This window comes from Perissodus microlepis, chromosome 15 (assembly GCF_051167445.1).
Source record: "Perissodus microlepis isolate ML-2025 ecotype Zambia chromosome 15, ASM5116744v1, whole genome shotgun sequence".
In the NCBI taxonomy this organism is placed as follows: Eukaryota; Metazoa; Chordata; class Actinopteri; order Cichliformes; family Cichlidae; genus Perissodus; species Perissodus microlepis.
Genome location: NC_140475.1, coordinates 7,917,215 through 7,940,376, shown reverse-complemented (window position 1 = coordinate 7,940,376; position 23,162 = coordinate 7,917,215). Strand labels below are relative to the sequence as shown.

Sequence of the window (23,162 nt, the reverse complement as noted above, 5' to 3'; positions counted from 1 at the left end):
TCATTTGCATAATGAAGTGAATATGTAAAAAAATTATGTGAGAATAAAAAGAAGGTGGGCTGATAGTTTTGTATTTCTTAAGTAAATACAGAAATAAATATATTAATATTAAAACGAAAGTAAACCCAAATGAATTTGAAAGCCAGTTAAACCTAAAATGTCTATAATCAAATAAGGGCTTCATTTATTGTCAAACTGTGAATTTATTATGATAATTTTCGTACATTTGTCGGCAGTCTTGGTCCTCTATAAATACACTCCATTTTCAGTGAGTGCCACTTGTTTCTGGAAATGTAACTAGTTACTTTCATATCACTAAAGCACCGAATAGCTAAAATCCTGTGGCCTAAATAACACTTGATCACCAACTGCCACACATACTGGTTTCCTCCTCATAGGAACAGGTGGGAATTCCCTGTCAGTATAATTTGCAAATTTGGAGTGAGTTCTCTATGATAGCATCGTGATTTGGAAAATATCAATATGTAGCCATGTGTAACGGCACTGTGGGGGTAAATTATGGTTACATCAACATGAGCCTCACAGAAGCCTTATGAATATTTAAAGCTACTCAGGCATGTTAATCAAATGACTCATTAGACCCGTGTCGGCTGTTTTTGTCTGGACTGGGCTCACACTCCTGCACTCCATGCCCACCGAGGGGTGTTTTTGTGTTGTCAAAGGGGGCTGAACCTCTTCAGTTTGAGTGCTACTACTTTATTTACCGTGCCATCTCTCCCGCTCTCCTGAACCCGGTGGAGATAAAACGCAATAGGCAACAGCTTTAAGGCCAGATAGGAAAATTATGCACACCACCAATTCAGTCGCACTTTCCCCCTCAGCTTCCGCCCTGCAGGATCTTTCAACTCCTGTCTCTGAAAAGCATCGGACGGCGCGTTAGGAAGGTGAAGTCTGCCGCTCTGCTTCCCGCCGGCAGCCCGCTGAGCTCGCTCGCCTCCCTGCCGCATCTGCAGGGGTGGAACCCGGACTCGTGCCCCCCCCTCCTTCCCCGGTGTTTGTGCTGCATCTGATGCTCCGCGCACCACCTCTGCACTGTGTGCTCAGCCAGCCTGCTGTGGAGAAATTGATTCCCCGCTGATGAATCAACCGCTTCGACATAGGTAAATAAATCCTACCACAGACTCGACCCTCTCACATCCTGACGTTACTGGACTTAGAGCGCACAAACGCACGGGTGCTAATTTCATTAGTCTAACCTGCAAGGTCAAAATACACTCACACTGGGCCAACAGAGATCCGCTAATTATATTAAAGCATTGTTTATTACAGGATCATGCTCCTTTGATTGTCCTTGTATTGACAAGATAATGATAAACTATATATATATAGCCTGTGTGATATAGTAATGGCAAAGTAATTATTTTCCCATCATGCATCACAAAGGTTGATTGCAGTGGGGTGTGGGCCCCCATGTGCCCCCCCATGTGGGCCCCCATGTGCCTACCTTGCAGGAAAACAGCTTTTTTTTAGTGTAAGTGGTAACACAGCATAGCTCTTCATTTGAATATGCTTTCAGTTATCTGTTAATCCCTTCATCAACTAAAGGAAAGAAGTAAGGATGACTGGAAGGAAAGCATCTAGTAATGAAGGCTTCACCTCTGCTGTCATGACTGCCTGAACATCTTGGAGTTTTTCTTTAGGGTTGAAGCCAGGTCAGCTTATCCGACTGAAAATAAAAGTTTAATACGTGGCTGTTTCACTTAGAGAAGCAAAGTCTACAGATTTTCTCACGCTGTTCCCTTTTATAAACATGCTGACCCTGAGCTAAAAAAAACAACCTGTACAGCGGTGGGTGGAGAAGCCAGGGAAGCCAGGGTCTGCGATCAATGACAGAAAGTGTAATTAAAGTCGTCATTGTAGCAAATCTCCACTGTGGACTGCTCGAGCTCAGTCTGATGATTTAATGCCTAATTGTTAAAGATCACTTAGTGTTTTAATAGAGTACAGAAGGACATTAAACTCTCAGCCTTTTTAAAAAAATAATGAAAAGATGGTCACCTGTGAAATGCGTTGGGAAATGTAGACATTGTGGTTCTTTAACATTAAATGCACTATTTTTTTTCATATATGTATATATATATATATATGTATGTATATATATATATATATATATATATATATATATATATATATATATATATATATATATGTATATACATATATGTGTATTTGATGTTTCACATATATGTATACATATACATATATATATATACATATACATATATATATATATATATATATATATATATATATATATATATATGTATCACAGGGATTCTTTACAAAAAAATATAATCTTAGGCTCCTTGTGTGAAAAAAGTAGTAATTATAATCTTTTTAATCTTTTTAACTTTTACGTATTAAGCAGCCTATTTATGGATGTCTTACTCTGTTAAAATGGGGTGGATTTGCAGTGCAAAGGGATGGAGTGTGACACTCGTAAAGCACGAGCAGCACGTTTGATGATTATGTGTGTGAGCAAAGCCGCAGCCTTTAATCAAAAAAGACCTTTTTTTAAAAAAAAATCAGAGCCTTTCTGGTGCTTTTTCCATCACTACATGTGTCTCGCTCATGGCTTACCTGAATAAGAACAGCTGTGTGTGTGTGTGTGTGTGGTTCTGTCTGTGAGTGTATGATTTAAAAAAAACAAAAAAATAAACCCAGCAGCTACACTCCTGGCGAAGCTCCAAAACACAATGTTTTGATAGAGTGACAAGGTAAAGCAGCCTGCTGCTTTTATGGGACCCAGATCCTGTAGACAGAAACAGAAGCATTCCCCTGTGTGTGTATGTGTGTGTGTGTGTGTGCGTGTGTGTGTGTTTGCGCGCGTGTGTGTCGGTTGCACTGCATTTCATCAAATCTGAAGGTTTTTTTCCATTCGAGTTGTTTCATGGTGCATGATTTGTGTGTGTGTGTTTGTGTGTTTTTACAATAACTATTTGATGTTTCACTTTTTTTTTTTTAAATGGTAAGGTTCAGGGCAGATTTTTTTCATCTGCAGCCTGATTGAATCCGACAGTCCGACACTGAAGAGTGTTTTATCGTCTCCCACTCCTTTTTTTTTGTTACTCTCTTCCTCCCCCCCCCCCCCCCCCCCCCCCCTTGTTGTTTTTCTACATTTTTCCTTTGTTTTTTATTCATTAATTTAAAAAACTAAACAAAAAAACATTAAATAGCTGGAATTTGTTTGTGCTTTTTCAATGCTCCTATAACATTCATAGCACTTTTTAACCCTTTACCCCTTACTTGGAGTAACCCCTGAAGCTCTTTTCTGAGCCAAGCAATTTCTATCACATTTCAGACCTGCTGCCTTTGGAAAAACCCAGAAACTATTCCAATGGTTTTCAAACTACCTCTTTATTAAATATATAGTAAGGTGTCAAAACCCACCATTAAGGGTACAGGTTAGGCTGTCAGACGCCATCTTTATGGGGGAAAGAGTTAAAGAGTTTAATCATTTGAATGTGCCTCTCTCTCCATGTTGTCCTCCTCCCTCTCTCATTTCCTTGTCCAGTTTTTATCTGGTCTCCTCCTTTAACTGCCACCTCTCACTTCTCTTTTTATTTTCTCTCATTTCCACTCAGTCCAAACTGCGCTCTTAAACCCTAAATTAGATGAACCCCATTACTGACTTTAGTGATCTGGTCAAATCTTCATCCAGCACCACGTCACCTTTTTCATGTCATCTCATTTCTTACCCCTTTTGCTTATGTTTTCATGAGAAATGTTTGACAGATGCTGAGGATGTATTAGTGTGAGCACTTGTACAAACACACACGGTGTACCCTAATGCTTCCCTTTATATTTATGGTTTTAAGTCAAACATCTTGACAGCTACTGGACTGAAAATCTTTTTGTCCAAAGTGCCATCACTGTGTCATTTTTCAGTTGATGCTCTATTTTTGGTAAAAGCGTCAGCTGTACTTTGTGTTCAGTGCTCATTAGCAAATATAAGCATGCTGTAATGTATACGTCAGCATGTCAAGATGATTGTCGGGAGGAGTCCTGTATAACCTTGTAGCATGGCTGGAATGACTGTTTCAGTTGCTCCAGTTTTTTCCCCCTTTCCCTGCACTTTAAACTTTTTTCTTACCTTCTGATTGTTTAAATAGCTTTAACTCAAACATGTTTGTCGAGAGAGTTTTTGTCCTTCTTGTTGCCATGGAATTTTTTTCACATAATTTCCTCTGGGAATAATTCATTACAGATCCTATAAAGCATAGGATCTGTAATGATCACACACACACTTAGTATCAAATTGATTCCCATGTGTTCCATGACATCCCTATTATAGAGGGTTCAAATCAATACAGTTTTAGTTATATAACTTTATATATCAAGGACAGACCTACAACAATAGAGAGGAACCCCCACCAATCAGATAACACCACCTTTGAGCACTTGGCGACAGTGGGAAGGCAAAACTCTCTTTTGACAGGAAGAAACCTGCTGCCATCTGCTGTGACCGTTGGGAGTTAGAGGAGGGAGAGAGACAGGATATGAGTGAAATGCGAAGAAAAGAATTTTACAAGGACTGTACACAAAAATCTTTTTTGCTGATGTTCCTTATCTCGTTTTGTTTGTGTCTGAAGGAAATGACTTTCCTCTCTGTCTTCTCCTTCCTGTCGAATCGCTTGAGGACGACAGGGAAGATTAATTACAATATGTTTATTTAGCAAACACAGTCACCTTGTAATATCTGATTGCAATTTAAATAAGTTAATTTTGTCACCAGGCTTAGGATATTTATGACACTGTGACGCTCCCTTCTTCCTCATCAAATTGTATTTGCTGATAATCCATAGAGCTTTGCAGTGCCAGTCTTTGTATAAGCATAAGCTGCATATAATTAATATATTTTTGTGATTAGACTGATTGGTTTAGAATCCCTGCTAAATTTCCATTGGTGGAAGTCCATATGGAGCCTTCAGGAAAGCAAAAGCAGCTAAAAATTGCAAGGATTATTTAATCTAAGCCTGAGAGCGATAAATATAACCAGGTCCTCTGTAAACTTTAAATAGCAATTAACAAACAACACACAGAAAACAAGATCTGCTCCCAGCGTGGGGTGATAATATGAACATTTCCATTAAGTCTACAAGTTCTCGGCTCCGCTCTTCCCTCTCATTCGCTTTTGTTCCATCCAGTACAAAGAAGACTAAAGCCACGTTAGTTCACATTAATCAGTAATCCAGCACCCCGGAGGCCGAATTGCATTCGCTTTACAGCATAAAAGACAAATTGTTCCACATACTTTTATCATTAGCTAAGCCATATTCTCCCATTAACTTCCAGTTTATTCCTTTGACCTCTGAGCGTGCACTAGTATAATTACCCAACCGGCATCCCAATTAATTTTTGTGCTTCTTCTGCTCACCCTGTCCATTTCTGTCTTACTCCATCTGTCCTTACGTTGCTTGCTTTTTTCCATTTCCACACTCATTTTTGGATTCAAAGGTCTAAAATTAATTTTCAGAAGACTTGATTAATGCTGACAAATGGAATAATGGAAAAACTAAGCGTATCAGCCACATGTACACATGATTATTTCTGTGCATTTTCTTTCTTCCAGTGTGGTGCATTTTGCCCTCACGCGGTTGACTTTGAGGGCATGAGACTGCCTGGCGCCCTCAGCAAAGGTGTGCGTCTGCGCCTGCGTCAAGATCGGCGTGACCACAGGGGGCGCAGTTGCTGGCATCTGGTTAACTTGGATCCAGAGTCAGAGCCAGCCGTGCAGAGTATGAAGATCCAGGACTCCGACACACAAAGTATGAGTTTAACAGTAATGTTATGATTAGCTAGAGTGGAAATCAGTACAAGATCTCAGTAGATCAGCAGTTTCTGAAATACACAGACCGACTTGTCTGGTACCAACAATCATGCCACATTTACAGCACTGAGTCAGTACCATGTGATTTCTTATTTACATAAAATGTTATGTTAACAAGCAGGTGAAAAGGTATACCTAACAAAGTGGCAGATGATTGTATATCAAAGACAAATATGGATGCTAAATACATAGAGATTCAACTCCAGCCATTGCAACAAAAATAAAATGAAAAAATTTGATATTATTCATAAAATCTAGAATTTTATATAATAGAAATGCATTTTATAATATAATATATAATATTATTAAGGACACACAAAGTAGACAGACATGACTGGGAGTATGTTTTACATTCTCCTATTACCTTGTGAAGCAGAAATGCATAAAAAAGCAAATTTGTAACAATAAGAAGGATATTGGGAAGATGTTACTAAGTAGCATTCTGTCAGTTTGTGTCACATGTTATAAATAATTCAAAATGTACAAATATTTTTGAGACCACAGACCACATCTAAGCCTAGTTTTACATACAGATGTGTGTGTACAGGTGTGTGGCTTAGTCTATGTCAGAGAGCTCCCCCCTCCAAGACCACCGCCATGACCCATAGTTGGTGCAAAGAGCAACACTCCCCACCTCCACTTTTCTCTCTGAAGTGTGCTGTGTAGTTAGAAGGGCTCAGCAGAGATAAGGAGGGGCAGGCGGAGTGTGAGAGCTCGCCTATTTAATACACGCATTGTTGTTTATCCTTTTATTTATTCCCACCTTATCACACGACGCTGGTGCAGAATCCGATTTCACTGTCTGTTACCATGGTGACGCCCTGCCTGAGCTGTAAATAAATTCAGGGTGGGGGTAGTGGGGGGGTTATATTGTTACATTGATTAGAAAACACGCACATACACACATATACATAGACAAAAACACACTTATACTAATCTATTCTGCTGCCAAGCAAGGGTATGTTGTCTTACTGCACTTCTTATATGCATGCATTTAGGTTTGTGTGTGTCTGTAAGGCCGTGATTAGACTGTTTGTTTATGTGTGTGTCTAGGTGTGCAGTTTAGTGAGGCATAACTATAATTCACTTTATTGCTGTATCCCCTCTGCGTAAGTGAAAGCGGATACAAATCTCCATCCCCCGAAGCCAGTGATTATGTTATGCTAATCACTGCTGATCGTCGCTGCATGACTGAGTCTGTAACACCGGGCTCCCTCCAACATTTGACTTCCGATGTCCCTCAGCAGGAAAATAAAATCGCATGCAGGGGTTCACTGATTGCTTAATTGTTTTATTAGCCATAAACAAATTAGGCTGCGATCCCAACCGTATTGTGTTTGGGGGTCTGGGTGGGAGTGGTGGGTCCCGTGCAATGTTGAAACTCTTTCTGCTTGCCTGCAAAAACCCCCCCCAAAACTGGCGCTGTCTCATATTGACTCGGTGAGTGTTAATGGGCTCCCACCCCTCATATCCAATTCTTTTTTAAGTAAAAGATGATTATCTGTTCTGTCTCAGTCTGTCTATGTCTCTAATGTGATGTGCCGTAATGAGACAGGACTGATTGAAGAGGGACATCAGGATTAATCTCACCGCGTAATTACTTTTATGATTTATGGCTCTCACTTCTGCGCACTCAGGCCATTACAGTGCGTGTATGTGTACAGTTTTACAGAGTATTTGTCCTGACCTTGCTGTTTATTGTCGTTGTTGTTTTTTATTATCACGTAGGCTTCACCTGGCACCTAATATTCACTGTTAAAACATCCCGTGAGCGAAGCTTTGCAGCCGACTCTTGACAAATCTCTTTACACGCTCGCAGAGGCCATGAATGCAGGCGCCCTGCGTGCGTCAGGGATTGAGGCTCCTTCTTGAAAGGTTAACCTGCTTCTGATTGAGTGTTAAAACCCCACAAATACAGCTTGGAACGGGAACCGGCATTGCAACCAGGGCGTAACTAATCGATATGCAGTGAGGGGAAAAGCACGAGTTGGTACACTTGTAACCTTTAAGAGCAAATAAACCCTCTCGAGCCTGCTTTCTTCTTCTTTTCTTTTTTACTTTAGAGACACAGACAAGCCTTTGGCTGGCCCCTTTTCTTTGTCTTTCCATGTTTGTTTTCTTTTTCATTACAGATAAAACAAGAAATGCGTTACATTAGCTGACATAGAAGCCAAAGAAGACTATAAATGAAAGGAAGAGTGTTGAGTTTCTGACAGCAGTGTGATCTTTTATCGCAACCAAAAGGGGCTGTGGGGCTTCTGCTGGAACCGTTTGATGTTTACAGGGAAAATTGATCTCTTTACCTTAAAGCCAGTCTGCATAAGCTTCATGGATTGAAAAGTAATCAGGCAAAGGAAAAACAAATAGCGAGATATTCCAATTTTGGTCTGGACTCTTTAAGAAAATAATCTTCCTGTGCAGAAATTTCTTCTCCAAAAATGAAAAAACAGACATTTTACTGTGTGTAACTCATACGCTTGCAGCACAAAACAGTGCACAGCTTGAATCCCTTGTCACCCGCTCTAAGCCTTCTTTTTTGTTGTTTTTTTCTGAAGACAGGCAAGAAGAACCCCGAGATGCAGCAACTGTAATTACATTACTGTCCCACACTGCCACACACACACACACACACAGTGCTTTGAGCTCAGCACGTCTGCCGGCTGCCGCGGGATGTTAGAGGCGTGTTGCTATGGCGACTGAAAGGGGACACACAGGAAGGGGGTTAGGGTAGAAGAGAAAGAGGAGGAGGGGGTTGTGTCGGAGATTGAGGAAGAGAGAGAGAGAGGCACGCGGAGTTGCCGGTGTCTTGACAGTCAGTGTGTGGCAGCGGAGGACAGCAGCGGCAGACTGCTGGAGCAAGCGAGATCTGTCAGAGAGGAGAAGGGGGGGGGACATCCATAAATCTGCTGCTGAGGTGAGGCATCACAGAGACGACAATTAGCACAGACAGCTGTGTGCATGGTAAGTAACGCTCAGCAGGTCATTTTGAAGCTTTTTCTATTTGAGGAAAAGAGAGAGAGGATGGAAGGCATCGTACGTATTCACGTGGTCTGTCTGCCTCTGTTCCTGTTTCTCTCTCTCTCTCTCTCCCTCTGCAGTGGCAAATACTTTGCAGACTGTTGTCTGTCTGCACCGGAGTCAAGTTGCATCAAGGCGTTGTTTAGCCATTTACAGAAATGAAAGAGTAATGTGCCGCTGACCGGGTAAATTGGCAGGAGAACTCTGAGAAGTAAAGCACAGAGCTTCATGTTCAAAGGCAAAGTCAGCTGATTCTTTTGCATAATTAAAAAAACCCCAAACAAAATAATATGGATTGATTGATTGAGATAGATTGAGAGAGGCAGTGTGGATTAATGGCACTCAATCAAACACTTGAAAGTACTGCCTGTGCGTGTGTAAATCTGTGTGTGTCTGTGTGACAGCGCACTTCATTGATTGTTTGATAGTGTGTGTGGGTGTTGTGGGTTTCATTTCCTATGTTTGTGTGTCTGCCTGCTTGCAGGGCTTTGTCTCTCTCTCTCTCTCCCTCTCTCTCGTAGTGCAGTAATGATATTTATTGCAATCTTTGCAGCTGGAGGGTTGGGGGGAGGGGTGGAGTAAAGTACAAAGCTTTATGTGGCTTTGTTTCTACTACTTCCTATATTTTCGGTGTGTTTCGGAGGAGGGGGGGCGGTGAGTGTGTGTGAGTGAGCCTCTGAGTTTCCACTGTGATTTGCAGCTGAGCAGTGTTGCACGCTTTTTTAAAAGCTGCCACTTTGAGTTTGATAATCTGTCCCGCTGTCTCTCAGGTCTGATGAGTTCCTTGTCCGCCGGCTCGGAGATGCAGGCTTCCGCTCTCGACCCCCAGTTCATACCGGGGCCCCAAGGTAAGGTGCCTGGCAGGAAGCGAGGACGCCCTCCTATCCGAAAGCTGGAGTTCCAGAACCACTATGTTGAAACTCTGTCACCTCTTAAGGTCCCGAAGAAAAGAGGCAGGAAGCCTGGCTTTAAGGTCAGTTAAATTTTTTAGTTTAATCATGTAGATGGGCATTCCTTTCATATAAGAGGGAAACCAAGTCTTTGTTGGTACAGCATACGATCATATACAATACTGAGTATAGGTCATCTGTGTTTTGAGGCTGCTAATCTATACGTATTTCCCTGAACCCTTGGTGGTTATACATACAAACCACTTCCCTCACATATGTGATCAACAACTGAAAAATGCTTTTAATGCATTTTTCTTTTTACACAGAGTGCACTCCGTTGAGTCTTCCTGTGAGCAAACACAGTTGAATTTTCACACAGTTTTCATGTTGTCATGTTGTGTTTCCATTCCTTTGAATGACTAAGGCATTTTCTTCCTTGTGAAACATATACTTAACCTAGCTTTCATTCTTTATTTTGCTCGAATGTCTGTATGCATGATGACCCACTATTTTCATCACCTACAGCGCTGGGTAGTCTTGAGGCAGCCCTCATTCCTTGCTATCAGCTGAAAACTTGGCATATGCCATCGTGGTGTGCAGTTAATCCTTAAAAAACTGTGAAAACTGGACAAGTGGATGACATAAGAAGCAGTGGTAGGCCTAAAAAACTATCTGCAGCTGATGAACAGCATCTGAAAGTGATGTCTTTAAGAAATACGAAAAAATCCAGCCAATGACACTGGACCTGAGAGATGCATCTGGCACTTCAGCTGCACCATCTGTTGTGGAAGGATGGCTGTCATGAAGTTATCCTTAAGGAAAGGAAACAGGTAGAAAAGGCTGAGGTATGCTGACTGGCAGCCAGTGGTAACAGGTCTTATGTAGACATTGATCCAGATGTCTTGGTTTTCAGAAAGACAATGATCCCAAACGTTCTGCAAATGTAGTAAAAGGATACCTGGATAGATAAACAATCAACAGAACACCATGAGTCATGGATTGGCCTCCCCAGAGCCTGGACCTCAAAATCTTTGAAGCAGTGTGGGATCATCTTGGCTGGGAACGCATCAAAAAGCAGCCAACATCCAAAGAAGAGCTTTGAATGTCTTTCAGGAAGCCGGGAGAACTATTCCTGAAGACTTCTTAAAGAAATGAAAAGAAAGCTTGCCTATGAGAGTTTACGCTGTGTTGAAGAATAAAGGTGGGATTATAAGCTTATCAGAAGAGTAGAGAATCAATATTTTCCTTTATATACTATTTCCATTTGTATTTCCACAGTTTTCAATAAATCGTTGCACCTATAGCTTCCATGTTCCTAGCAAACTATCAAGAAATTATGGGTGGCTCAGTACTATATAGTACGTGAATGAATGGAATACCGTATCCCATGCTCATGAATGAGGTGTCTAAGGAACATCTTAAGGGAACTTCTTAAACTTTGGCATAAACATTCAACACGCATAACCATCAGTAATAAATTTGCCAAATTGACTGTGAGCTCACAAAACACGTTTTTGGGCATAAATTGAGAATTTTCATAGAATTTCAAAAAGGATAAAATGATGAAGTGATGACATGCATCCATCCATCCATTCATTTTCTTCCGCTTATCCGGGGCCGGGTTGCGGGGGCAGCAGCCCAAGCAGAGAAGCCCAGACCTCCCTCTCCCCAGCCACCTCCTCCAGTTTATCCAGGGGAACAACAAGGTGTTCCCAGGCCAGCTGTGAGATATAATCTCTCCAGTGTGTCCTGGGTCTGCCCTAGGGCCTCCTCCCGGTGGGACATGCTCGGAAAACCTTGCCCAGGAGGCGCCCAGGGGGCATCCTTATCAGATGCCCGAACTACCTCAACTGGCTCCTTTCGATGTGGAGGAGCAGCGGCTCTACTCTGAGCCCCTCCCGAATGGCCGAACTTCTCACCCTATCTCTAAGAGAGAGCCCAGCCACCCTTCGGAGGAAGCCCATCTCCGCCGCTTGTATTCGCAGTCTCATTCTTTCGGTCACTACCCACAGCTCGTGACCATAGGTGAGGGTAGGGGCGTAGATCGACCGGTAAATTGAGAGCTTCACTTTTACACTCTGCTCTCTCTTCACCACGACAGGCCGGTACAGCGTCCGCATCACTGCAGCCGCTGCACCAATCCGTCTGTTGATCTCCCGCTCCCTTCTCCCATCACTCGTGAACAAGACCCCGAGATACTTAAGCTCCACCACTTGGGGCAGAAGTGATGACATTTTGTATGAAAAAAGTTAAAGCTGGTAAATGTATCTCGGTATTGTATGTATTGATTTTTATACACTCACCAGCCATTTTAGCAGGTATAATTCAGTTGTTTGTTAAGGAAATATTCAATCAACCAATCGCTCAACACTAGCTCCGTGCTTTTAGCCATGTAGACATGGTTACGCCAGTGTGAATGTTTGCACCAAAATTTGGTGTAAACAACATAAAAGCATGGATCCATGCTATCTTGTATCAGCATTTCAGCTTGTTGTTGGTGATGGAATGGTATAGACCAGGGGTGGGCAATTCCAGGCCTCGAGGGCCGGTGTCCTGCAGGTTTTAGATCTCACCTTGGGTCAACACACCTGATTCACATGATTAGTTCGTTACCAGGCCTCTGGAGAACTTCAGGACACGTTGAGGAGCTAATTTAGCCATTTAACTCAGCTGTGTTGGTTCAAGGACACATCTAAAACCTGCAGGGACACCGGCCCTCAAGGCCTGGAGTTGCCCACCCCTGGTATAGTGTATATTTTCTTTGCAAACTTTTGGCCCCTTAATATCAACACAGCCTACCTGATTATTGTTGGTGACCATCCCTATCCCTTTATGACCTGCTGGCTGCTCTGGGCACCATGTCACAAAGCTCAGATAATCTCTAACTGGTTTCGTGAACATGACAGTGAGTTCACTGTACTGTAATGTGGTGGAGCAGGAGATCCACATCATAGATGTGCAGCCAACAAGTCTGCAGCAACTGTCTGATGCTCTCATGTCAGTATGGACAAAAGTCTCAGAGGAATGTTTCCAACATTGCTGAATCCATGCAACAAGGAATTAAGGCAGCTCTGAAGGCAAAAAAGGGCTTAACCGAGACTGTATTTAATAAAGTGTCGGGTGAGTTTATCTGTTGTGGTTGCCTGCCTGCTTTTAAACGAAGCTCACAACAAGATGCTTTTGTCCTCAGCTGTAAATCTACAGTAATGTGCTTTAGCCTAGCCCATTAACCAGACTTTATAGTATGTGCTGCATTATAGGAACTCTACAGCTATAGCTAAGGATTTTCTTTCACCCATGTCAGTTTTCAACATGCAGAACCTCTAATTAGCGACTGCATGTGTATGTTCCCCTGTAGCTGAAGCCCCGGATGGTGATGTCCCCTCTAGCCAATTCTCCTCCCAGCAGCACACCAGAGCCAGAGATGGGCTCCATCCCACAGGACGCTGCCATCGTCCCCCATTCTGCCACACCACAGGTCCTGACAGGTAAAAAGACACAAAGACACGCACAGTTATAATTATCAGTTTTTCCATAAAGAAGCTTGGCCATTAATAATAACAATAGTGGAGAAATAAGCCATTCATTAAAGATAAACATACATATTCCAACATACACATAATCAACCATACGGTCTCACATTCATTCACACATATGCATGCAAACAGATGTGAACTATGGCCCAGAATAATAGGAAGAACGATTAAGGGAAAGCTAACCAATGGTGGTTTTTCAAAATGTGATTCTCATTGTGCATTCACTGGTTGAAGTGATGGTGTGACTTTGTGGCCCTTCTTCTTTTTTGTTTTGTCTACTTCTTGTATTATCTCCCACTACCACCCCCACAACCCCCCATCCTTTACTACTCTGCCTTTGACTTTAATTGAGGGGCAAGATAACATGCTTCTGTCTATTTTTTTCCAGTGTGATGTTTCATTTTTGTTCTCTAAATACACTAGTGACTGGTTTTCCCTAATTTATTTATCTAATTTAAACCACAAGTATATGTGGATTTATTTAGGATAAAGGGCTCACACCTTCACACATAACCCAGTTACATATTTTGTTTTCCCTTCCGATCTTCCCAGCCTCTTTTCCTTAGTTGCTTAGAAAATAAGATTTTTAAAAGTATGAATCTTAAATATTCTTTTAAATAAGAAACAAAAGTCATACAACCATGCTTTCTTTCATTTTAAAAACATCTTTCCCACCCTAAAGATTAGCCTTGCTTTGAATAAGCAAATATTTAAAGGCTGCCTTTAGTGTATTTAAGGTTAGAGGGGGGAATCTCATGCGTCAAGGACCAGCCGTTTGCTCTTTGTTCATGCAAATCATGAAAAGTGTTTGATGTCAGACTGTAGACACAGAGATGAAGTGCACATGCGCATATGCATGCAGACAAAAAATCAGCACGATCCCCGTGGTGCCACCCAGACAGATATTGATATTTTTTTTCCTCCAGTGGAAAAAAAGCATTTCAGGAGCATCTATGTATATTGGAAGTATTCATTTCCTTTTGAGTGACTAATCTTCTAAATCTTATTTTTAACACGCACATATATATAGTATGTGCCGCAGTAATACGTTATGATGTAAAGATCAAAGACGACTTTTTAGCTGTTGCAATGAACTCGTAGATATGCAGCAAAATACTGCTTATATATCTAACTGCTTATATTTGAAAAGTATCAAAATACATTCTGTAGGGCACGTGTGCCTTATTGTGTGCATGTGGGGGTGTGTAATCCTTCAAATTTGCATGCCCAGATCTTAATCATAATTGATTTTTCAGAACACAATACCAGTACATTTAACCTTTGCATGAGCATAATGCAGAAGTAATGCAAAATCATCTTAGTAGCATATTTCGATGTTATAAATCTGTCATTAGGAAAATCTGTATCTGCCTGGTTCTGACTTAACTAGCAAGCATTTACATTATTGACAAGCTGAAAAGCTGGCACAAAGGGAGCAGACTCTGAGGAATTACTGACTATCTTTCATCCATTTCAGATCCATACAGTTACAGACAGCGGGGGCTTTAATGCAGCTTACCTAAAGATTAGCTTTGTATTTATTATACAGTTCCTTCTGTATTATTCTAGTCTGGTGAAAGGAAGCTGTCTAATATACTATATACACCCAAAGGCTTTATACTGGTCTGAAAATATAGTAAGATATTAAGAATTTTTTTTTCTTGACTCATTATAAATTTCATATGGTCATCACAGTCCTTCTACTTTTTGTATCTATCGCCCAGTTTGAACAATACAGCCACACTTGCAGTGTTTTGAGGCTATACATTGAGCTTTATGCAATGATTTTTAAGCTATAATAGCTTGTACTATGTTCAGCATCTTTTTGCTTGTTAATATCAACTAGCGCCTAACACAGTCTAAAGCTAAGGCCAACAGGAAATGTCATTAGCTTTTTAATTTAACCTTGTTTTTTTGCCATTGCCTCAGTGCAACTCAGGCATATCAAGCTTTCATGATAATCCATGAAAGTCGTTTCATTCAGGGTTGTTAGGGTACATCCTCTGATAACCATGATGGGATATCTCACAGTATAATTGCAATGGTCATGTTAAAAAAAAGCAACTTTTTTTTTTGTTGGGTTTGGCTTTAACAATGCCACTTCCTGTACTTCCCTCCCCAGCGGAGACGCCATTGGCTGATGACTTTTTATGTGACCCACCGGTGGACTCGAGGCGCTATGCTATAGATCCCAGTGACTCTGCATTCAGCGTCACGGCATCACAGTATCAGATGAAGCAGTCCTACGGTTACCGTGGCAGCAGTTGCTCTGCTACAGCAGGCATGTGCAGACAAGCGTCAAGCCCAGGAAGTCACCAGGAAGGAAACAGAAATGGTGAGGCTATAAATTATTGCCAGGTGCACTTCCATGCACATCACCTGTGCCATTAGTGTTGGGTTATACTTGCATTGTAATTATGTTATCCACATCTTTAGAGATTAAATTATTTGGACCAACGAAGGCCCAGATCACTCATCATTCAAGAGATGTTTGCATTTATTTTCATACGCATTTCTTTAACATCTGCCTACATCTATAGTTGTGCTAGTTTACAGCATAATAATGTCATTTGTGGTGTAAGTGGTTTGGGATGGGTGATGTCACAGTTTCCATCATAGATCTGCCCAAGTAAAGTCACACAGTCAGGTGTGCTGCAGCTTTAGTGTGAGAAACCCTGGAGTTTTTTAGCTTCAATATAATTGAATTCTGTGCAATGCAAAAAGATTAACCTGAGACCTCTACCGAAATATGCTGAGATCAGCAATCTCTGGAAGACCCATGAGAAGAAGCTTGGCATAAGTAGTACACATGCTAATACTGCCTAAATTCAGTGACTCGAAGCTAACACTTTGTAAAATTGTAATATACAATTTTTAATTGTTGTTTTCCCTAATTGGTTAGCCTAGGAGGTGACAGTGTCTCTGTAATATTTCCTCCAGACAGAGCCAGGCCAGCTACTTCTAGCATTTTCCAAATCGTCATTATCACAAGCATTGTTTTGCCGACTTATTTTGAAACGATGAGTTGAGAATTTTGGCCGACGCCATCTACGTTATTCGAAACAGGAAGTAAGGAAAGAGAGGGGTTGATTGGCTGAGAAGCCAAGTATTCTGCTCAGTAACTTTTTACTCACAAGCTAAATTACACCCTCCTTCATCATCTATGTAAATCTAACTGGGTGAAATTTCAAAATAAAAGACTGCTGCACTATTAATAAAGCTCAAAACTAGCGATTGAGACGTTATCTCTTAAGTGTTTACAGAAGCCAAAAAAACAACAACAGATGAGCAGTAAAACCTCTTTCGCATCACTTCAGAGTCTATAGACTGTGTTCTAAGTTCTTTTCAGGCAACATTATGAGACCATCAATTTTGTTTTTTTTGGTTGTTTTTTTTTTAGAATAAAAATTCACCCTGCCTGTCCTCTTTTGCTATCTAGCCTACAGCCTGATGTCAGATGCCGGAGAGTGCAAGCGTCCTGTTGGTAAGGACCCTTCCAGCTGGGGTGTGGAGGATGTGGTTTGGTTCATTAAAGATGCTGATCCCCAAGCTCTGGGACCCCATGCGGAAGCATTCAGGAAGCATGTAAGTCCGACCCGCTTAATGCCGTGTAACTTAAATACTAAATGTACTGGAACTGAGCTCATTTCCCAACATGCACTGGGGCACAGCTTACAAGAAGCAGGGTATGCTTTCTATTTAAAAATCTCTTATATGACAGCTGTAGCTCAAATTATCTGTCACCCAGTGCCCTGTGGTCCTGAATGTAAATGAGCTGAAATGGAAACTGCATGAATATTATTAAAGAATTTTTAAAGCGCACGAAGGTTTGTCCCCGAGCCTTTTAAATAAGTCACTGTGCTGCCCCCATTTCTCACACAGCACTTGGGTGGAATATTTTCAAGTAACCCTTTTTTTCTGTTGCTTTACAACTATATCTTCCTATATTCCAGGAAATAGATGGGGACGCCTTACTTCTTCTGAAAAGCGAGATGATGATGAAGTACCTGGGACTGAAGCTGGGACCAGCGCTCAAACTCTGCTACCACATCGACAGGCTCAAGCAGAGCCGGTTGTGAGCCGAGTCCTCGATCGCCTCGTTAATTTTTAAGAGCAACGAGTCGGAGCCGATTCCCGAAACCTTTCTAAGTCATCAGCAATACATCACGAACGTCTGATCCAAATATATGCTGGCTTTTACTACATTTACACCACACTTTGTCCACAGATTGGACACTGTGACTGTACATGTTAGGACATTTAAAAGCTCAAACTGTTATTTTACTTTTGTCTCTCTTTACTTTGTACCTGAACTGCTATAGATTGTAAATAGTTTGTCGCCAAACAGATGGCAGCTACGGTATATTGAAGTACGACCTGTAATAATAATTTTTGAGCTTGGGCATTGTTAATTTGTGCAGATCATAATCACTGGATACTGTATTATATCATTATAAACTTCTAGGGTGCTTTACCTCAGTAACACATTTAAACTTTACAAAGTCTTGCTGCTGGACTTTTAAGATAGTCCATTTTATCCTCACTTGGTCACGTTTATCCAGGTTGAAGTTGGTGACATGACTTGTAATTAATAACTCAAAGTGTTCATTAAGTCGATTTGGAAGTCTGTTGCAAGATAATCTAGAACAAAACAGCGCTGTTACTGAGCCATTTTGAGGGCACAGTTCTCAAACATCTCTGAACTTTAAGTGCACACTTGTTGGCCAAGCAAATGGTTTATGTGCCAAAGACTTGACAATACAAAGTGTACATTTATAATACTGGAATGTGTAAAACTTCATGAGAAAGGAGTGATGGAGCTCATATTTGGGAAAAGTTTTAAAAAATAAAGAAAGAAGTGATTTGTTAACGTGAAGATTCTGACCACAAACCACACCGGCGCTCGAGTGAAGCGATCAAGATTTTTTACCAGTCGTAGATGTCTGTAATCACACTGTGCTCATAATGACAGGAAGGAAATATGACTTCTTTTTTCCACTGGGGTTGCAATGTAGCATGAGACAAAGCGAATTTAATAAACCTCGTACAACTGGGTGCTCATCGAAACAGATACTACCACTACAATCACTACATTTTACAACATATCTACTCGTAAACTTCACCTCTGTGACTTCCTTCAGGTTACATTTTTCTCATAAGTTACCTCTTCAGTCATTTAGAATGGAGCAGGATTTCATCCCTTAACTGTTAAAAAGGGAAACTGCTGTATGTAAAATGTCTCGAGCATTAACATTTGGGTTTTTTTTTTGGTTTCTTTTAAACATTGCCATGTCAGAATCAGGGCTATGCAGCCACCAAATTCAGTTTTCTTGTGTGACATTGTGCAAAAGGTAGTCATACACAGTATTTGTCAAACTTGGTTAAACATGCCTTTTTTAATGTGTATAGAACTTGTTACTTACTTTAATCTTGTTTTTTTTTTCAATGCTTCAATGCTTTGTTTGTACAACACAGACTGATTAGTTTCTTTTATGATAAAAAAAAAAACAGTTTCACTTTATCAAACTTGATTTTAAAGACATGCAAGAAATGAACACAAACATTTAGCACATGAGCTATTCCAACAAATTTAAGAATCTCTGGATGTTGTCGATTTTTGAGTTAGTGACCTATGTTAATTGAATTTTGATGTTCTTTACTGTTTGATACTTAAATAAACCTGGCTTTATTTTAATCCTGTCTCTTATTTAACTGGATTTTGTGCTGTTAGTTAACATACAGGATGAAAGATAAAAGTGTGTTTATTAATCTGAAATAGGAGCTGTATGGTAAAACAGACAAAGCAGGATGTACCATAGCCAAGGAATTGAGAATATGATATTTCTGGGATATCAGCATGTATAGAAAATTACCAATGACGGAAATAATACTATCACTTGAATTTATTTAATTGAATTTCTTCTCTTTTTGGAAAACCAATTGTAAGTATAAATGTACAAAGGTTTGCAAAAAGTACATTTACAGGATGAACTACTGTGAAGTGAGGCACCTATAATACATCCAGAGAAGCTACTCAGCCATGGAAACCCATGTCATGAGGTTCTTGGTGCACAGTTTTGTGTTGATAGTAATGCCACGGTAGGTTTGAAACTGCTTTTATTGAATCAGCAGAGCGTGGATGACTTTTACACACCTCAGCACCCGGTGACCCAGCTCTGTAACTTTATGTGGTCTGCCACGTGGTCTGGCTGACTTGCTGTGGTTCGTAAACACTTCCACTTTGCAATAATACATATTGCAAAGTAGACAGAACTGCACTTTGCAAATCAAATGATCATGTTCACATATGGTGCAAAGGCTAGAATGCACTGGTGCTGCAGGTTTTATCCCACAGTATCATAAAGCAGTTAGAATATCAGATTGCTTATCAGCAGTGTTGGTCAAGTTACTTGAAAAAAGTAATCAGTAGCTAATTACTTCCCCCCAAAAGTAATCCCGTTACTTTACTGATTACTTATTTTCAAAAGTAATTAATTACTTAGTTACTTTTTAAAAACACGATTTACAACCTGAATAGGTGATAAAGCGATAGATCTTTCAGCCCAATTCTACTTTTTCTGCATAATCCATCATACAAAATGTAATCAAATGGAAAAGTCTCTTTTTAACTTGTTTTATTAGTTTTAATCTTTTAACTTTATGCATCAAGCAAAAATTTAATTATATGCAACATTCTCTGACTGGAAGAAATTTGTTTAATATTTAAACCTATTTTCTGCACATTCCAGCACATAAAATAAAATATTTTTTTGTGTTTACACTCACTCTTTCAAATAGATGCAAGTAAAACACAGCAGAAAATAAATAAAGTCAAAGACTAGCGGTCCTTTTGCTCTATTTTCACCTGTAAAGCAGGAGTGGGGTAGGCGGAGGTTTGCCCTGGTGCAGGTGAGCCGCAGCGGTCAGTTGAAGAATCCGCGAGTTTATGTTTTTGTCACTTTTTATGGAATCAATCTCAAAGTAAGGTCAGTACTTCCATGCTTTAAAACGCTGCACGCTCATACTCTCTCCCGCACTCGATATATTATCCATTGTTGATCTGCACACAGCTGTTATCACGAACGTCGCACTCGCTTACGTCACTGTCATGAGACATCCTCGCAAAAAAACTCACGGCTTTAGTAACGCAATAACGCAGCTTTCCTACGGGAAAGTAACGGTAATCTAATTACTGTTTTTGCAATAGTAATCCCTTACTTTACTCGTTACTTGAAAAAAGTAATCGGATTACAGAGATGGGCAGTAACGCGTTACTGCTTATCAGTATTTAGTAAAACCTTTCGCTGTGAAAACAAGCTACAACAAGCAACCACAAATTGCTTTCCAATTTTCAGATTTTTCTTTGGACTTTCAATAACTAATATTACTATTATTACTATATTACTAATAAGTGTTCATTTAAGCTGTGATTTGATTGTTGATATAGAAACACATGATAAAAACTGAAAACCAAACAGGTCATTTACAGATTCAATTGTAAAAAGAAAAGATTAATCAATTATAGCAGAGGCTAAAAGTATCACAAAGGGAAAAATTCACAAACCTCAGCGACACAGGAAATGACTGCTACACTCACATGCCACTTTATTAGGTAAATCTTGCTATTGCTTTTAGCTTCGGAACAGCCTTAACAGTTCATTGCACAGATTCAATAAGGCGCTGAAAATTTGCCTCAAGATTTTGCTCCATGTTGACATGATAGCATGACAAGATTTGTTGGATGTAGATCCATGATGCAAATATCATACTCCACCACATTCCAAAAGTTGCATACCTTGGTTGTGACGACGAGTGGTTATTAGAGTTACAGTTACAGCTTGAAGCAGTCTGGCCATTCTTCTCTGACCTCTGGCATCAACTAGGCATTTTCACCCAAAGAACAGCCACTCACTGGATATTTTTTTCTTTCCAAACAGAGTAGCGGTGTCTAAAATACTCAGCAATAGCACATTCAAAGTAACTTAAATCCCATTTCTTCCCCATTCTGATGCTCAGTTTGAACTTTACAATGTTGTTTTGACCATGCATATATACCTAAATCCATTCAGCTGCTATCCTGTGATTGGGTAATTAGAAATTTATATTAATGAGTAGCTAAACAGGTGTGCCTAATAAAGTAACCAGTGAGTCTATGATATTTAAAAAGCATGTCTGTGTTTGAAAAAGGTATCTAGAAATTAAAAGAAACACTGTAGTAAACACTTAGTCAGTATTCAACACTCATAAGAAGAATGGTCTTAATAAAGAATTTATTTATTTAGTTAATTAGGTATTTAGGTACTTAGTTGCTATTTTCTCAACTTTAGCTTGTCTGCTAACCTTCTGCTACATACTTCAGCCCAGTAGGTGGCACGCTTGAGCAGTTAGCTAATTGCTAGTAAACCCAGCACAAGAAGAAGAAGAAAAAGACTCGCAGGAGTTCACTTCCTGTATTAAGATTTTCATGCTTACACAAATGTGTGCATCTGTCAGACAGAGGTGAACATGGCAGACGTCTCGGAGAGGACACTACAGGTCGCCGTTGTGGTTTCTTTCGCTGCCGGCTTCTTGGCGGGGTGGCAGGCGAACAGAATGAGGAGAAGGTTTCTGGACTGGAGGAAAAAACGACTCCAGGACAAGTTATCAGAAACACAGAAGAAACTGGATTTAGCTTGAATGGTAATGCCATATTTATGACCACACGCTGTTGACTTAGAGTTACAGAGCTTAAGATATGTCGGTTAGTAAATCTTCGAGTGGACAAAAGTGATGCGTATTATTTGCTGTTATTTGCACAGTATCGCTGTGATGAATTTATATACGTAATACAAGTCACTGTTGTCACAGTTTGTTTGTCTAAAAATGTGTCTTTCCTGTAAGGTCTGCGGTATGAGGCTCTTGGATTCTGGATGTGGATGCTACACCATGTGTGTGACCGAGGGAAGGAAATCTGAAGATGACCTACCTGTATGCTGCACTACCTGTATTTGTCTGCCACACCTTTCAATTTAAGACTCTAATTCACTCTAAACCAGTTCCATGAAAATGGAAGCAACAGCATTTTGTTGTTGTTGTTGTTGTGCTAACAAAAAGGGAGTGGTGGCCCTGTCCCCAGTGCTGTTCTCTGCCAACATGTCTCCATCTCTGTATTTGTCAAATCAGGTCAAATAAATTATTTTGTTCCTTTTTTTCCCTGTGTTGAAAGTCGTTATTCCACAATGATGTTCAGGACTTCAGATAATGTGGTGATATATTATTGAAGCTGGCACTACACTCTTACACCTTAAAAATTACCTAAACTCTATTACAAATAAGTGGGATTATAATTTTCTCCTTATAACATAGGAACTCACAATGAAAGGAAAACACGCAGCACTCTTGCCTTCAGCCTAGTCAACTTTAACTGACGTTTCTATCCATAAACATTTATTATGTGAATAACTGCGCCATCTGCTGGATGAAAGCCAAAGTCACCTTAAACAGCTCCATTGGGAGCCATGATTACACTAATTGATTTTTTCTGTGTGTGTGTCATTTTGTCCAAGACTCATAGGAAAGGATCAAAAGGCAGAGGTTCATTTAAAATACAGTATTATGCAAAAATTTTTCAGGTACCTGTCAGTTCTTGATATTTTGCTAGTAAAATGGAAAAAGGGTGCAGCAGTTTATTGGTTAAAGCAGAATGTTTACAATTTTAATAACGTGGAAAATCAGTATTTGGTCTTTGATCTTGTTCTTCCTAAAGAGAATTCAAGGCTTTTCTTTTGGCATTGGCTGCCTTTTGTTCTGTTCTCTGTCAAAATGAACCCACACTGGATCAATAATGTTAAGGTCCAGGCTCTGAGGAGGCCAATCCATGACCGATAG

General features: G+C 40.3%; 2 protein-coding genes across 4 annotated transcripts; both read left to right on the top strand.

Annotated features, from left to right (window-relative positions):
* Positions 1–631: 631 nt before the first annotated feature.
* scml4 (Scm polycomb group protein like 4) lies at positions 632–18,990 on the top strand. Of its 3 annotated transcripts, XM_084953718.1 has the most exons (7): positions 632–1,121; positions 5,594–5,789; positions 9,640–9,842; positions 13,118–13,247; positions 15,418–15,630; positions 16,735–16,880; positions 17,249–18,990. In XM_084953718.1, the coding sequence occupies exons 2-7, from the start codon at positions 5,633–5,635 to the stop codon at positions 17,372–17,374; spliced, it is 975 nt and encodes a 324-aa protein (XP_084809844.1). In that variant the 5' UTR covers positions 632–1,121; positions 5,594–5,632; the 3' UTR covers positions 17,375–18,990. The 3 variants fall into 3 exon arrangements, with proteins under 3 accessions (XP_084809844.1, XP_084809846.1, XP_084809845.1); XM_084953720.1 differs by lacking the exons at positions 632–1,121; positions 5,594–5,789 and adding an exon at positions 6,722–8,765; XM_084953719.1 differs by lacking the exons at positions 632–1,121; positions 5,594–5,789 and adding an exon at positions 6,723–8,812.
* Positions 18,991–21,704: 2,714 nt separating this feature from the next.
* On the top strand, positions 21,705–22,484 carry lnc.lemp (lncRNA encoded micropeptide). The gene is made up of 2 exons (XM_084953922.1): positions 21,705–21,974; positions 22,176–22,484. Exon 1 carries the CDS (start codon positions 21,801–21,803, stop codon positions 21,969–21,971), a length of 171 nt encoding a protein of 56 aa, XP_084810048.1. The 5' UTR covers positions 21,705–21,800; the 3' UTR covers positions 21,972–21,974; positions 22,176–22,484.
* Positions 22,485–23,162: the final 678 nt, after the last annotated feature.